At 35.0% G+C, this 17,300-nt stretch overlaps 1 protein-coding gene across 1 annotated transcript in view; it reads right to left on the bottom strand.

The window, feature by feature from the left end:
* Positions 1–17,300, bottom strand: part of LOC142354579 (phospholipid-transporting ATPase ABCA1-like) — a 90,934-nt gene that overhangs the window by 25,498 nt on the left and 48,136 nt on the right. Inside the window, exons 6-13 of the mRNA XM_075406907.1 lie at positions 15,698–15,892; positions 9,219–9,444; positions 8,909–8,928; positions 8,351–8,771; positions 4,864–4,967; positions 4,175–4,820; positions 3,496–3,666; positions 1,294–1,485 (exon numbers count right to left, since the gene is read on the bottom strand). Of these exons, the coding sequence (XP_075263022.1) occupies positions 1,294–1,485; positions 3,496–3,666; positions 4,175–4,820; positions 4,864–4,967; positions 8,351–8,771; positions 8,909–8,928; positions 9,219–9,444; positions 15,698–15,892 (1,975 nt within the window). The remainder of the gene's footprint in view (positions 1–1,293; positions 1,486–3,495; positions 3,667–4,174; positions 4,821–4,863; positions 4,968–8,350; positions 8,772–8,908; positions 8,929–9,218; positions 9,445–15,697; positions 15,893–17,300) is intronic.

The raw sequence follows: 17,300 nt of genomic DNA, 5'->3' as shown, positions 1-17,300 counted from the left end.
TTCCTTATGACTTTACTGGCTTCAACACGGGTTTTTCACAAAAAAAGTAAATGAATTTTTGATTTTTGTCATATTTGACGTTCTTTTTGTAGAGGTAAGACATATTCTGGATAATTGCAGGTCTCATGGGCTTCCTTTGGAAGAAAGGACGAACCTATTTAACTTTTTCAATTTGTAATTAATGGCTTTCAAGTCTTTGGAAATAAATTTTTTTCGAAAGAAAACAAGTTTTACATAATTTTGCCCTTTTTTTCTTTTTTGTCTAATTGTTGCTCATTTTTCATTAATGAGGGCCAGATAATGCAGTATTGGTGTTCGGAGAAGTATCGGTGAGCAATCGATCATATTTTGGGGGCCAAAGTATGGCTTTACGGCTTCCAAAGCATTTTCTGGCAGGTTTTAATTGATTTTTAGTTTGTTGTCTAATTGTTGTTCTTTTTGTAACTGCATAAAAAATTGAATACCAAGATTCTTAATTCCCTTCTATAGAAGCATTTGTAATTGTAAACCTGTGGTATATTTTAGTTGATTCCTAATGGTTTTCATTACTTTGAAATTAATTGTTTTTTTTTTAAATTCAGCGAATTTTCTAACTTTAAATTTTCTGTTCTTTTATGTCTAATTTATACCGCGCTTTATTGTGAACTGCTGAAAAACCATTTTTTCCTGGTGAATTACAAGTTATTTTGTTTATTTTCAGTTTTATCTGACGCTATTTTGACTTTGTTATTAATTTTTTTTTTAAAACGGACATAAATATTTTAATGTAATTAATGTTTGTTGTTGTTGTTTGATTTTGCCGTTCGTCTTCGCTCGCTCTCTTAATATCGGCATATCTCATCAATCTAATGCATCATTTTTTACTCCACTGAGTTATTTGCTTTGGAGGCTATCTTTTAGTTCATACACCAGTTTTTTTTGAAAAATACTTGAATTTTTTGTGTTTTTCTATCTGTTCCTCACTTGGTAGACAATTATGCCAAAATTGTGGATGAGCGGGGTCGGAACTTTATGTGCGATCGCACATTACTGAGCCGCCTTGTAGTTTGTACAGACAAATTGATGTTTGAAGAGACAAATTGATGTTTGAAGAGACAAATTGATGCTCTAATCGAATTTATTACTCTCTTTGCGGCATTTGGCCACTTAAGAAGATCGAGAGACCGCTCACTTGAAGTTTTTGAACAAAATTTACTTTTCCTTTAATTTTGTTTTGCAGCCGTATCATCTTAAATATAAAATTAAGATGAATCAATTTGTTTATTTTACAGTTATTCGCTGTGTTTGACTAACCTAATACATCAGCTTCGTCCATAAAGTGAGTGGATAGTATAATAGTCCTGCCCTCCTTGTATTTGGTCAACAATTCCCAAATTCCCCTTCGACTGTGTGGATCTACACCGGCTGTCGGTTCATCCAAAATGACAGTTTTGTTGTCTCCTATGAAGGAAACTGCCACTGACAGTTTTCGTTTCATTCCGCCTGTATTGCATCAGGAATTTTTTTGACAATTAGAAAAAAATCATTAACTGCTTAGAAACTTTGTTTGTGTACTGAACTTGAAATCTTAATTAATTAATTAATACGAATTAATTTTTTTCAATTTTGCAAACTCGCCTGACCATATCATGCAAAAATATTCATCGTATGAAATTTTTCGATGGGTCAGCACTTAAGCCTGTTGTTCATCTTAGCAAACAGATGTAGAAAACCAAATCACTGCTGTGGTGCGAAAATTGGGATCAGTTTTAGGTGCCCATTACCTTGACAAAACAGTCCTTGACAAAACAGTCCTTGACAAAACAGTCCCTGACAAAACAGTCCCTGACAAAACAGTCCCTGACAAAACAGTCCCTGACAAAACAGTCCCTGACAAAACAGTCCCTGACAAAACAGTCCCTGACAAAACAGTCCCTGACAAAACAGTCCCTGACAAAACAGTCCCTGACAAAACAGTCCTTGACAAAACAGTCCCTGACAAAACAGTCCCTGACAAAACAGTCCCTGACAAAACAGTCCCTGACAAAACAGTCCTTGACAAAACAGTCCTTGACAAAACAGTCCCTGACAAAACAGTCCCTGGCAAAACAGTCCTTGACAAAACAGTCCCTGACAAAACAGTCCTTGACAAAACAGTCCCTGACAAAACAGTCCCTGACAAAACAGTCCTTGACAAAACAGTCCCTGACAAAACAGTCCCTGACAAAACAGTCCCTGACAAAACAGTCCCTGGCAAAACAGTCCTTGACAAAACAGTCCCTGACAAAACAGTCCCTGACAAAACAGTCCCTGACAAAACAGTCCTTGACAAAACAGTCCTTGACAAGACAGTCCCTGACAAAACAGTCCCTGACAAAACAGTCCTTGACAAAACAGTCCCTGACAAAACAGTCCCTGACAAAACAGTCCCTGACAAAACAGTCCCTGACAAAACAGTCCCTGACAAAACAGTCCTTGACAAAACAGTCCCTGACAAAACAGTCCTTGACAAAACAGTCCTTGACAAAACAGTCCCTGACAAAACAGTCCCTGGCAAAACAGTCCTTGACAAAACAGTCCCTGACAAAACAGTCCTTGACAAAACAGTCCCTGACAAAACAGTCCCTGACAAAACAGTCCCTGACAAAACAGTCCCTGACAAAACAGTCCCTGACAAAACAGTCCTTGACAAAACAGTCCCTGACAAAACAGTCCTTGACAAAACAGTCCTTGACAAAACAGTCCCTGACAAAACAGTCCCTGGCAAAACAGTCCTTGACAAAACAGTCCTTGACAAAACAGTCCCTGACAAAACAGTCCCTGACAAAACAGTCCCTGACAAAACAGTCCCTGACAAAACAGTCCCTGGCAAAACAGTCCCTGACAAAACAGTCCCTGACAAAACAGTCCCTGACAAAACAGTCCTTGACAAAACAGTCCTTGACAAAACAGTCCCTGACAAAACAGTCCCTGACAAAACAGTCCTTGACAAAACAGTCCCTGACAAAACAGTCCCTGACAAAACAGTCCCTGACAAAACAGTCCCTGACAAAACAGTCCCTGACAAAACAGTCCCTGACATAACAGTCCCTGACAAAACAGTCCTTGACAAAACAGTCCTTGACAAAACAGTCCCTGACAAAACAGTCCCTGGCAAAACAGTCCTTGGCAAAACAGTCCCTGACAAAACAGTCCTTGACAAAACAGTCCCTGACAAAACAGTCCCTGACAAAACAGTCCCTGACAAAACAGTCCCTGACAAAACGCCCGTTACGCCATACTTAAAGGTAGGGGCGCTGACTCCTAATTGGCGGTATGAAATGATAAAGGGGTGAAATGATATAGGGGTTAAATGATAGAGGGGTTAAAAAATACGGGGTTAAAATATGCGGGGTTAAATGAATCGGGGTGAAAAGAAGAACCGCTAAAAAGGTAGAACTTCTAAGCAGGAAACATTACAGAATGTATTAGCATCATAGTTATTGCTGATTTTGTTAGTAGGAAGAAAGATTCCTGATAGATTCATGGAGTAGTCGCTGGCTTTGTGAGTCAAACTCAAGTCAAACAGCAGAGCCATTGCCATTCTTTCAATATCAATATTCGTCTTTCCACGCAATCGGCCATAGAAACGCATGTGCTCCAAAACTGTTAATTTGTCGAAAAGTACATTGTATTGCGGACACATTCCTAACACAAAACTGTTTCTTTTTTATTGAAAAAAGTGTTTCTCTTCAATGAAACTTGAATTGTGCAATTCTTCAGTTTTTCAAACTTGAAAGTCACGAAGAGGGCTATGAACTGCCAGTCAAGATCAGCACTGAGCAGGTCTCTAAATGCAAGTCCACATTCACATATCAGTACTGTGCACGTCTAAAAACAAGTATTTAGACTGACAAGTGTAAAAAGTGACATGATCATAGCCTGATATAGTACTGAATTATTTCAGTACTATATCAGGCTATGATCATGTCACTTCTTACACTTGTCAGTCTAAATACTTGTTTTTAGACGTGCACAGTACTGATATGTGAATGTGGACTTGCATTTAGAGACCTGCTCGGTACTGATATTGACTTGGCGGTCAGTTCGGGCATGAGTTAACTTTACTTTCATTTTGTCAAATACTTCGAATTATATAACTCTCAAAAATAAAAAAAAAATACGGATAATTTAAAAAAAGAAACAGACAACTCGCCTATACTGTTACGAATAGCTTTCTGGTGTTTTCGAACATCCAACCCATTAATGTAAACAGTGCCTTTAGACGGTGGGAACATTCCAGTAATAATTGACATCGTCGTTGTTTTCCCAGCACCGTTATGACCCAAAAATGACGTAATTTGGTTCTCGTAAAAGTTCAAACTTAACCCTTTCACCGCAACTTTCTTCCCGGTTCCGTAGGTTTTCCATAATTCTTTGATCTGGACCCCAACCTTTAAGTCTTCCGGCTCTTTTTCAAAATTTTCACCCTCGACCCTGAATTTTGGGTCAAAATCGCTGTTTTTAACGTCCTCGGCTTCGTCTGTCTTTTTATAAGTTGATTTCATACAAATAAAACAGCATTTCTTTGGAATTCCATATCGACCCGGGCAAACTTGTTCGATATAGAGAGCTAACACAAGGTAAATTAGGGCGTCCACGTAAAACATGAGGATAAAGTAGCCCATATTCGCAGTGTCGTTCAGTTTTGGGCTCTCGTCGATCAGTTTCCATTGGCCGCCTTGCGAATAAAAATTGATACAAAATTGTGAAAACCTTGCCCAGGAACTACGAAAAGAACGTCCTCGACCGTTAAAATATATGAACAGACCGTGCTCATCAGACATGAATAGAATTTGGCTCTAAAATTTATGAGTTGTTGTCTTTGGCCCGAACTAAGAAGACAGTCCTCGAATTTGATCGACAATAAATGTTAACAGGGAGACTCGTTAATGTGCGTTCGCACACAACGTTCCGACCCCGCTCAACTTCATTGTTGACATAATTGGCTGCCAAATGATGAAGAGATGGAAAACAACTGAGATGGAGATCAAAAAATACACATCGTTCAACAAAACATGGAATAAATAATGCCAAATTGGAGGGCAGATGAAACTTGTTGTTAATAGGACTACTAGAATAGGCTATCATAACAATAAAAAAATATTTATGAGAAAAACTCGTTGTCTATATTTAAAAATGTAATACTAACAAAATCAAACTGGCATCAGAGAAAATCATATAAAAAACATATATACTTTACTAGAAAAAATATATAGGACCTGTCATTGCTACTGGAAAACGGGTCGACAAAAAAGCAAAAAGGAACAAAGTTTTCTATTTTTGAAAACATATATTTTCAAAGTAATTGAAATCATCATATATTAACCGAAATCACCAAAACGATATATTATATCTCCATAGAAAGCAATTGAGGCCTGTCATTATCCAGTGTACGTCACTCAACTTCAAAAAGGTGGACATATAACGAGAAAATTGAAAAGATCAATAGAGCTTGCGCGAAGATGGCAGTGAAGGCGTTAAAAACATATGTTTGTCACTAACAACTTTAAACGTGTTCAAATGCGCAATTTTTGCCAGGTCAAAGGGACCCACCATTAATTCCATTATTTATCAAGAAGCGAAAAATCCTATAAAATTTACAAATAAATAAACATCAGAAAAAGATTATGAAATCTTGTAGTACCAAAGCCGAGAAACAAATGATTGAACCTAAAAACGTTATAGAGAAAAATTATAGTTCACTGAAAACGGGTTTTGATCTGTCTCTATAGAGACAAAGCTACAAATCGATCGAAAAATGAATTTAAAAAAAGGCGAAACTCAAAAATCCAAACAAGTTTTTGAGAACAAACATTTTTGAAAGTCTTAACAGAGATAATTTTTCAACTATAAGAAATGAATTATATAACTTGCAACACCTCAGAAAGCAAATTCTGCCTCCTAATAAGGAGACTAAGTCACCAGACTACAAAAAAAACAACAAATATAGGCAGAAGCCAGGACGTCACAAACAAGAGTACGACACAAGTTTCGAGAGCACTAAAATTAAAACAAGTTATCTTCAAGATCAGAAAACTATTATTCCCTCCTCATTTGAACATCAACGGGTCTTCTTTCTAAAAGCACTTCGTAGAAATGAAAACAAAAGACCAAAATGGAGAACTCAAAAATTTATAAAATTAAATGATGGTCGAAGCCATCAGTCAAAACATATAAGCATTAGAAAAATTAATAATTGATTCAACAGCAATAGTTAACACTTAAAACTAATCAGGTGGAGTTACACAATGACAAAAAGGAGATAGTTGATAATTTTTTTTTGTTTAAAAGTTTCAATTGAAAAACATTAAAACAGGTAGCTTTAAATTGAAATCTTCAAAAAGATTCATTTATACTCACAGGAAGCAAGTGAAATCCTTTATTATTAAGTATACGCTGTACAACAACAACAACAGCAAAAAGAACGAAAAACACAGGCCAAAACAAAAAAAATCAACAAAATTTTAATTTTGAGAGAGAACTGTGTCTCAACCAATAAAAGCATGAACTGACAAAACAGAAGCAGTTAATATATCCAGTTGCATCTTTTTCCAAAGCTCCAACTTTGGCAACTATGCTATGAGTTTTTTTTTCAATTGGACCGACCAATAATGTCACAATTGGACAAGAAAACAAAATGAACCTCCAAAGTGTGCAATTATGCTCAAAGTCAAAAGAAAAGTGTTTGAAAGCTTGTATTACCACAACCAAGAAACCGTTAATTAAACAAAAAAAGCGTTAAGGAAATTAACTGAAAACTGGCAGGAAATTAGTGTTGGCCTGTTTTTGATGAGACTACAACAGAAGTTGAGTGAAAGAAGACAATATAGTTGCAGTGTTCTAAAGTTCATCGACGTTTTCTTAAAATAAAAAATATTTAAAGTCATTAGAGACCTTAGATAACAACTGAAAACATATAATCTGGGCTAATTAAATCATGCCTACTTAGGAGTCCAATTGGATCTTTTTTTGGCAGACTAAGACATTGGAATACAAAATGTATATCAAATGAAAGCAAAATATTAACGATGAGCTAAAACCATAATAAATAATTGTTGAGTTTCATTTTTTAAATTTGTTATGGTAAATAATTGAGCCATGATTTGAAATATATGTGAGTAATTTACAAAAAAATTAATCCAGAAAAAAATAAATATGAAATTATTTAAAAAAAGGGCCGCGCCTCTAAAAAATCTAATTTAGAACTAATATCTCTAAAGTTTAGAAGTTTTTCCATTGCAAGGATCTATGGCGAGATCAATTTCAGCCCCAATATTGCGGCTCATCCAAGATAACTCTAAATTGGTCCAAAGGTTATCAAATAGATCAACTTTTTAACGGAATGTTCCAGTTTATCAATAACGAATAATGCATTTTGTGTAATTATTGAGTTTAAATTTGCAAAAATCTGGCAAAACTGTAAAGCCAGAAGAACCTGAATGGCAACTGGAGTACAACTAGCTCTCTCATTTAGCTTACGCAGAAAATGTCCACAGTTTTTAGGTGTCTGCTTTTGCCAAATTTAAAGCAAATTGGCTGAGAAAGCATATTTGTTCGAATTTTTGACTAAATTTTGAGTGTATTAATTTTGACTTGAATTCTCTGAAAATTTAGCATAAAATTAGCCAGAAAAGTGATAGAACAATTCGGGTGCCCTCCTTGATTTTAAAGATAAAACCAGCAACACTACCTCTAGGAATTTTAACAAATTTTTAGCAAAATTGACAAGAATTGAGACAAAATTTACGGAAAATATGACTGAAAGCAACATAATTAGGCCGAATGTTTTACACAATTTAATTATCGATAACTCCCTTTAAAAACGGAAATCCGAAATTTCTTTTGTTTCCTTGTTCTCCACTGGACGGGCTTTCTAATGATACCACTCACAACTCTCAACGATGATTGTATCGATCCGCAAAAATTGACTGACGAAAAACACATTTGAGTATATAGTTCCTCCTACAACTAAAGTGGGTCGGAACAAAAATACCAATTTCAAAATCAACTTTCTGATCATTACAAATAATTAAGCTCTTGAATTTTTTGAATTTTGAAGATTTACTCGCGGAAATTTCACATGATTTTTGTTTTGCTGTAATTTTATGTTTGCCATATCAATTTCCCGGCGCATTCAGTTCCCGTAGGAACTATTTCAATTGTACCAAATCCTAACAAAATGCAAAAATATTGGATTTTTGAACTTTTTCTTTCTAGTCTTACAAAGACTACTGGTTATCAATGCAGTTGATTTGCTCAGACATCATCTATTTTGTAGATAAAAAACTTAAAAAATAAGCAAAAATAGATCAAAAATAAAACTGCATACCTATTCCTTGTATCTCGTAAGCCAGAATATAGGAAACTGCAAATCCAAAACAAACATTGGATAGTAAACTCAGCGCCAGTTTCGCGGCAATGTGTGTAATTTCGTCTTCAAAAGCCTGGTAGGTCACAAACGGCAAATAAGTCGCAAAAAATACGATAGCCGCAACCGCGGCAGCTAAGTTGGCATTGCTGAAAAATGTAGACATGAGGAAACAGAACATAATTGTGGGAATGGCGAAAGAAAATAAGAGAAAGAGGAGAAGGAAGAAGTCGGAATATCGAAATATCATTCCGTATTTCAGGACAATTGTTAGCATGAAGGCTGCGCTGAAAAATATCGTGACAGTTGATACGAAACAGGCTATCCACTGAACTGAGCTTTTCATACCCATAATTCGCATAACTTCTTTCAGTCGAAGCTCCTTTCAATCGGGGTGGTTAGTTACAACAATTTTTTTTGTTTCATTAATTTTGAGCATCAGAAATTTGATAAAATAAGATATTAGCTGTCAGCTTTTTCTTAAATTTTTGGTTAGTTTGCACTACTCAAATTTCTAGCCTTTTTGTTTTCAAAGGTAGCTCAATATTAACAACTGAAAGTTTCAAGTTTCTGTTCTGGACGGGAAAGCAACTCAGTAGTGCTTTCTGTCATCGTTCATCATACCCCAACCTGACCGCCCATCACCCCCCCCCCCCCCCACTGCTCCCCGCTTCCAACGCTCCCCACCCTCCCCTCCCACTCCCCTTACCCCCCACAATCATAGAGCATCAAAATTGGAAACTTACAGTTAGAGGGTAGATACAGCTACACGCAATATTTTATAGTTGTTACTTTTGATCTTTTTTTAATCATATATTGAATGATTAACCCCCCTTTTCGTAAACAATCCCTTTCACCACAATAGCAACACTTGCCACCCAGCACAGCGTGAACAGAAATGGAAGCAACTGTTCCAAATTGTTGAGGAATTCATCGTAAGTGTAACAAGAGTAGGGGAACTGTTTTACCCATACTCCCACCTTGTCATTTGGGTCAAATGTTGTGGTGCTTGATGCACTCCGGCGAGCACGACCAGCTGGTGGGTTTACTATGCCCTAAAAATGAACAAGTTTTTCTCTTTTAAGTAATTACTGCTCCTGGCTGGGGCGAAGTGGCGTTGAAAATTATTTGGCAATTTTTTTCTGGGGAAAGTACCCTTCCAGACCAGACGTTAAATACACAGCCTGGACAATTTTTTTGTCGAGCTATTTCGAATATATCAAGCGCACGATTTTGAATCATAATTTCACACAGATGCGTTACTTCTATTCATGTTCTGATTAATTTACGTCACAGTCCCGAAGCATCAAATCATAAATCCGACAATACGAATCGCGAAACAACCATTTCGAACTTTTAAAAAAGTGCTCACCGTTTTTGAAGCTTCAACTCTATGAGCTGAAAGAGAAAATTAGCAGCGGCAACTTATCAGCGTAAGTTGTAAAATAACACAAACAACACTACAAAATGTCCATCCTGAGAAAATCTCGACATTAATGCATACGGAGGAAAAATTGGCTTGTAAGTATATCAGTCTCATGGCTGTTAAGAGTTTCGGAAGAATTTTTAAAAAGGCATTCAAAACTAAATCAGATTTCCTCCTTTCCCCAAGCAAAAGTGGTTGGCTATCTTGAAAGAATCTGGCAGATTCTTTCAAGAAATGGTTATATTGCAAGATCTGACAGAAAAATGGTTACCTTGCAAGATTCTTGCGAAGACAACAGATTTCGTTTGGGTCGAGCTAAGATTTGCTTGCAGGATTTTATTCATTTTCTTTATATTTATTTTCTAATTGAGCTAATCAGCTTTCATTAAGAACAATTAAAAAAATTTTTGGTTACTTAAAAATGAAATAAAGTTTCTACTACTTCCTGAAAAATTACTTTCTGGTTTCCTTTCTTGCGAAAAACAAGGTACCACGGACTTTTAGCTTGGAACAGTGCTTATCTTGCATGATTGAGACAAAAAAACGGTTATCTTGCAATATTCTGGTAAAATGAATGGTTATCTTGCAAAATCTGGCAGAAAAATGGTTATCTTGCAAGAATCTGGCAGAAAATTGTTATCTTGCAACATTCTGGCAGATTCTACCAGAATCTTGGAAGATAACCCTTCCAAATTGACTCCGTTTTTGGCAGTTTTTATGACATATTGTCGAACTCTTATTTTCTTCGAGTGTTTCGAAATTTATGGCATCAAAAGTCTAAATTGTATTGGAACAGAACCTAAGTAATAAATCGTAATGGACACACAAATTATTAGTCTATGGTCTGGCCATATTCATGCATTTTTGCGCTGTCTGGTCAGCCGAATCGTTGTTGTGCATTTTTTTTACTTTCAGGTTTAAAAGGTCATGGTCGTTATCAATTGCTCAGTTTGGCGGTCAATTGCTCAGTGGTAAATTTTCCAATTCTCCAGAGTTTCCAGAGTTTCCGATCATGGTGATTTTTGCCACAATCACTAAGTGCATATCAACGAACCATCAGTCTTTCTCAGCAGTTACATTTCGAGTCACAGTCGCAAGCGTTTGCAAAGAGCCGCAAAGTTTAAACATAATCGTGTTTTATCGAATTGTTTTTTCAATAGTTTGCCATCAATCTTACATTTTGTTTACTGGTCGTATTTTTTTCTGGATCACACGGTTCGTTTTACCACCTCAGTACTGATCTTAAGATTGCATCATCAGAAATTTAGCACAGATATAAGTGAGAGCTTTTTTGTTCAACAACAATTCAATGCAACGACAACTGTTTTTCTTCAAAATAACAAAGTAGGAAAATATCAGAAAAACCTTAATATTTTACCCCCTTAGCCTAAATGTTACTGATTTTAATATATCATTACCAGAAAGTCAGTAAGGAGATAAGTCCGATCTTTTTTGTTCTGTACCATTCAATGCAATGCAAAACCATCTGTTTTTTCGTCAAAATATTTAGGAGGAAGAAAATACTTTTAATGAAACTTTTCAAAAACTATTTTTTTCTGACAAATCTCAAGTTATCACGCTTAATTATACACAACAACTAAAAAAATCACCGATTTTTTTGAAGCATGGTTGGATGATATTTGCTATCAAAAAAATCTAACAGAAAAAACTTCTACGATGATAGTGGCCTCTAAGTATTTTTTGATAACCTGCCGTCTTTGTTGTTTCGGACAATTTTGCTTCAAGCAAAACATTCTTTCAGTTATATCTAGCCCTCAATTGTATCGCAAAAACGTTAAAAAAAACTGAAGAAAGCCATGATTTCCCGCAAAAAAGTCATTAGGAAAGCCATCGTGTTATACCTGTAAAAAAGTCTTACGTTACACTTGCTTTGCAAGTCTATTCACTCAGTTTATAGCAATTGTGCTTTTGGTTGGATAGTTGTTTCATATTCCAACTTTTTTAAGGTAGTTTATGTATTTGCAGGAATCTTACAAGATAAACTTTTTCTTGCAAGAATCTTACAAGCTACACTTTTTCTTGCAAGATCTTGTAAGATAAACTTTTTTTGCAAGAATCTTGCAAGATCTTACAAGATAAACCTTTTGCCTCGACTAGGGACCGAAGTAACCTTTATTAAAATTCTGGTATTCAGAACTCTTCAGTGAGAACTTAAATTCATTCAAATCACTGACAAAATATGTTTCTTTGGATCACTATATGAATTATATTCATACTGAAAACAAAAGCAATCTTTAAAATAGGATTTTCCAACTATCGAAATGAAGGTTTTAGGGTAAATGAATATTTTAAAAAGTAACTGCTAATCATCATGCATATCTTATTTACGAGGACCTAAAAAATTTGACAATTATAATAAAGTATCAATTTAATGATGTCACTCGGTAAAAATTTACGAAAATTAACATGCTAAATAAGTTGAATGCTTATTAATAATCCAGCGCAACCATCAAGGAAAAACGGAACAATGAGTTCAAATTTGAAACTAAATTCTGTTGTTTTATTAGAAAAAGACTTTTCCGTATTTTTGCGGAATAAAAGATTCTTACTCTATAAAAACGGGAAAGAAAGATTGTACATCCAATAATATGACGCCCTTTAAACACGTAACAAAAAAGATTTTTGGATTTATAAGAATTTAAATCAGGTATTTCTTTCATAGAATGGGACATTATACTCGTTAAACGAAAAAAAGAAATAATTGATTTTTTCTGACTAATCCATCTGAAACCTTTTACCCATTTATTGACGATTTATTATCATACTCAACACTCGTTTAATAGACAAAAGGATCACATTGATTTTTTCTAATAATTCCTTTGAAAACAAGTTTACTCCTCGCAAAATAAATGTCATTAGAAAATATTTCCAATTTCCAATTTTTATATACAATATCTTCAGCCTCCTGTCAATGGTATCAGGGAAAAAGGACGGGAATAATTTCGAATATACCGGATATTTCAGGAATTTTGTCAATCCTGCATTTTGATGTCTATTTCACGTGTAAAACGTTTCGTAGTTCACTTTTTCTTTCATTTAGGTTTGAGCGTGTTAAAACTTACATCTGAAAATATTAAAATATTAAAAGAATGCCGTTTGTGTATGCCCATTGTCGGTAAGTGCCTGCTTTCAACTTGTCATTGAATTTGAAAATAGTTGCTTTAAAAGATCGAAAGCAGGGGCATACAGAACAGGCTCAAAAAAAATTAGTCCAAAAAATTGAAGATTTAAATGGAACTAAAAATGTGATTTCAAAGACCCTGTAGGATGAAATTTTGTAAATCTACACCCTGAAATCTATGAGATAACACGATAGTGGCTCGATCTCTCTATTGTTGCCCGTTTCCAAAAAAATAGGAAATTAGACATTTGCTGATTCGGCGATTTCATTTATGACATCGCCGAATTGGCAAACGTCTAGTTTCTTGTTTTTTTTTTGTGGAAACTGGCAACAATAGAGAGATCGAGCCACTATCGTTCACTTGTTGTTAATTTCTATACTTTATGAATTTTCACAAGTTTTGGCAAACGTTTTGGAGTAACAGAAGTAAGACAAACCAAAAGTTCCACGTCAGTTCAAATGTGCTCTGTCTCTAATTTTTACGGCGTGTCAATAGAGAGCATAACCAATTAATTTTTTCTTCACTTCCATTTTTGAAAACCAACTAAATAATCAGTGGGTAATTGACTTCAATGTTTAAGTAATTGAAAATTTTATTGTTTTTTTCTATCTTTCAGTTCAACTGAATAAGAATATGAGATGCTATATACGAATCCCAATAGTGATAAACGTGATTGGAGTCAGAGAAACATGAACATTTGTTTTCGAATTGTGCTAAGAACTATATCTTTGTCAACCTGGAAATCTTTGTCGCGTTGGGCTATCGAAAAAGATATTTAAAGTTATTACTCGAAGTGGGACCTTTCATAACGTTATCACCGCAAAAACTCAATAAATGCTGCTCTATTAAATCAGTCAACGAGTTCATCTCATTTTATTAAGCTCGATGAATTGCTTCAAGTTTTTTCTAAGATGAGCATATCAATCCTGTATTTCGAAAACTTTAATGTTTTGCAAAAATCCTACACGGTCATGCAAGATAAGCATCAGAAATTGACCGGCCCTTGTTTCAAAACCGGCTAGAACTGTGTAATTTTGCATGAGATTGATTAGCAGTTTTTTTAATTTCTTGGTAACAATGATAATTATTGTCAAATGTTTCCGCTATTTTGGAAAAATTTATCACCTTTGCCGATTAAATTGAAAGTGCTTTAGTTTACATAAATTTTAGAATCAATTGAAATTCCCCGCTGTTATTGCATTGTATCCCAGTTTGCCCTAAATCACTAGAGAACTATTAATTTTTTTAAAAAAAAAACTAGTTGGTATACAACAAGTTTTTTTGGAATTTTGTCAATCCTGTTTTTTTGATGCTTATTTCACGTTTAGAACGTTTCGCAATTCACGTTTTCTTTCATTTAAGTTTAAAAGAGTTAAATTTTACATCTGAAATTGTTAAAAAGAATGCCGTTTGAATGCTGCTTGGGTATGCTCAATGTGGGTAAGTGCCTGCTTTCAAATTGTCTTTGAAATTGGAATAGTCGCAAACGTAAAAAATATTTAGCTTTAAAAAATCGCAAGCTGGCTCATACAAAACAGGCTCAAAAGAAAATTGATCCAAATAATTGCGGATTTCAATGGAACTAAGAAGGCGATTTCAAAGAACCCGTTAGGATGAAATATTATAATTTTACACCTCAAAATCTATGAAATAAATGACATCGCCCGATTCCGCAAATTTCCGCAAATTTTCTATTTTGCGGAAATGGGTAACAATAGAGGTATCGAGCCAAATATATTTCATTTGCTGACAAACTAAAAACTTTAAGGTTTCTTTTACAAGTTTTGGCAAACGTTTTGGAGTAACAGAAATAAGACCAACCAATCGTTGCCCGTAAGTTCAAATGTGCTCTGTCTCATATTTTTTTACGGCGTGCCTATAGAGAGCATAAGCAATTAATTTTTTCTTGAAGCTGAAGTGTGAGACTTCACTTCCATTTTTGAAAACTTACTAAATAATCAGTGGACAATTGATTTCATTGTTTCAGTAATTGTAAATATTTCTGTTTTTTTATTATTCAGTTCATTTGAATAATAAAATGAGATGCTAGATGCGAATCCTAATGGTGATAAATGTGTTTGGAGTCAGAGAAACATGAACAATTGTAATCGAATTGTGCGTGAAACTATTTCTTTGCCAACCTGGAAACCATTTTCGGATATAGAAATACGCGTTATGTTGCTTGCTGGTCCAGTCACTTCTTATTAGTTGAGTTGGGCTAACGAAAAAGGTCTTTAAAACTTTTTCCGGGAAAGGTACTTTTTATAAGGTTATCGCCGGAAAATATCAATAAATGGTGCTCTCCTAAATTGGTCAACGAGTTCATCTCATCGTATTGTTAAGCGCCTCGATCCTGTATTTTGAAAATTTTACTTTTTGCAAAAATCCTACATGATCATGCAAGATAACGATCAGAAATGGACCGGCCCTTGTTTCAAAACTGGCTGAAAAACTATTTTTGCAAGCAATTGATTAACAGTTTTTATAATTTTTGTGTGATAAAAATATTTATCGTCAAATTTTCCGCCATTTTCAAATATTTATCACATATGCCGCAGAAATTGAAAGTGCTTTTAATTCGATAAATTTTGGAATCCATCGAAATTCATCGCTTTCATTGCAGAATATCCCAGTCTGTCCTAAATCTCTGGAGCACTATTATGCACTTTCAAAAAAATCTAGTTTTTAAATTAAGCGCTTGAACTAATCAGCAACCATGAGAAGCAGAATTGAACTCACGGCCTGCTGTCTGTGAACTGCAATGGCTGCTTTTTCCATAATATCCATTAGGAACAGCTGTCCAGAGATGTATGGCTTGATCTCTTGGTCAATGGCGATCCTGGCAAAGGGTGTCCAGGTGCTGTCCTGCAGGAGCCCAGTGTCATCCACGGTTCCAGTGGCCATCCTGATTTTGTATTTCACTACCTCAGGCAACTGAAAATATTTACTTTATAATTCTTTCAAAACAACCCGACTAGACCACTCAACAACTGCATGAGTGACAAAAACAGGTATTTTTTTTTGGCAGCTCTCGAATTTTGACCAATCAGAATTGGGCGGCGGCTTAATTGTTCAGTTTTCATTGGTCGGCTGAACGAACTCTCGGCCAATTTTTCGAGGAGAATATAAACGGAAAATTTTATTTTTGTTCCATAGATTTTTTTAAAGGATCTTTTCCACAAGTGTTTTTAACATTATGAATCGTTTGACACCTGAGCGAATTTCGCTGCCCTAAGGGAGGGGGGGGGGGGGGGTTGTGGCCATCCCCTACGAATTTGCAAGATCTACTTGATATCTTTCGTAAGTAGATTTTACGTAAAATTTACTTACCATATTAGCTGGATAAATCGAAACGTAGATTTGTAAGCACTTTCAATGATTTTGTGTACTTAAAAATAACAATGTAAAAATAGTTCACGCGCAATTAACGCGATCAACTAACACGCCAAACAAATTAAGATAACAAAATTTAATCTCGTTAATTTCGCTAAAGATAGAATTAGGTAGCATTAATTAAACAGATTTTTCTCATAAAATTAAGTCTGCTCATACTAAGCGCGAATTTCCACAAGTTTAAGGGTAAAATTTAGTTACAAAGCGCGTAAAATGTAATTTTTTAAAAAACTTTTGAATGTACTTACGTTGAGAATTTGAAACCTGAAGACAACTTTTCTGTAAGTACTTTTAATTTTTCTTCGCTGTGAATTCTGCTTGTGTTTTCTCGCTTAAAGTTTTGAAAACCGGCTATCAAATTTCAGGTAAGCGTTCACAAGGGTTAACAAAAATACATACAGATTATTGCAAATTTACACCATAAATTTAGGGTTGAACGACTTGTTACTGAGTAAACTAAATGAGCAATGCGCTATTTAAAAAAAGGGCAGCGTGGATTGAATTAAACAATTTAAACAAAGCAAGAAAAGTTTATTACGTCATATTTCTTAAGCATGTAAGCCTTACAAAAAGATCAGAATGCTCGGCGCTAGTGAAAATGGCAGACTTACCAAAATATAGAAATTTTGTTGCTGGCCAATCACAATTGAGAAAATGGGAATATTGCTTTCTGATTGGCTGATTGCTTAAAAAATTCTCTATGTTTTAAAATAGGATATGAATAATAACGTAAAATTGCTCAAAAGTTGCGATAAGCCGAAAGGTAAAAAATATAATTTGGGGGGACTGGTCTCACGTTCGGTTGTGATAGATTCATATCAAGTTTCACGGGCCGCTTAGGCATGGCCAGATGCCGTAAAAAATTTAGTCTAGAATTAGGCTATGTTCAATTTAGTCTAAGTGAACGCATAAAGGTACAGTGTTTTAAATTTCTCAACCAATCAGGTTC

Source organism: Convolutriloba macropyga, chromosome 15, assembly GCF_964194025.1.
Source record: "Convolutriloba macropyga chromosome 15, txConMacr16.3, whole genome shotgun sequence".
In the NCBI taxonomy this organism is placed as follows: domain Eukaryota; kingdom Metazoa; phylum Xenacoelomorpha; order Acoela; family Convolutidae; genus Convolutriloba; species Convolutriloba macropyga.
The sequence above is the reverse complement of the archived record's forward strand: the minus strand, read 5'-3'. Positions and strand labels throughout refer to the sequence as shown.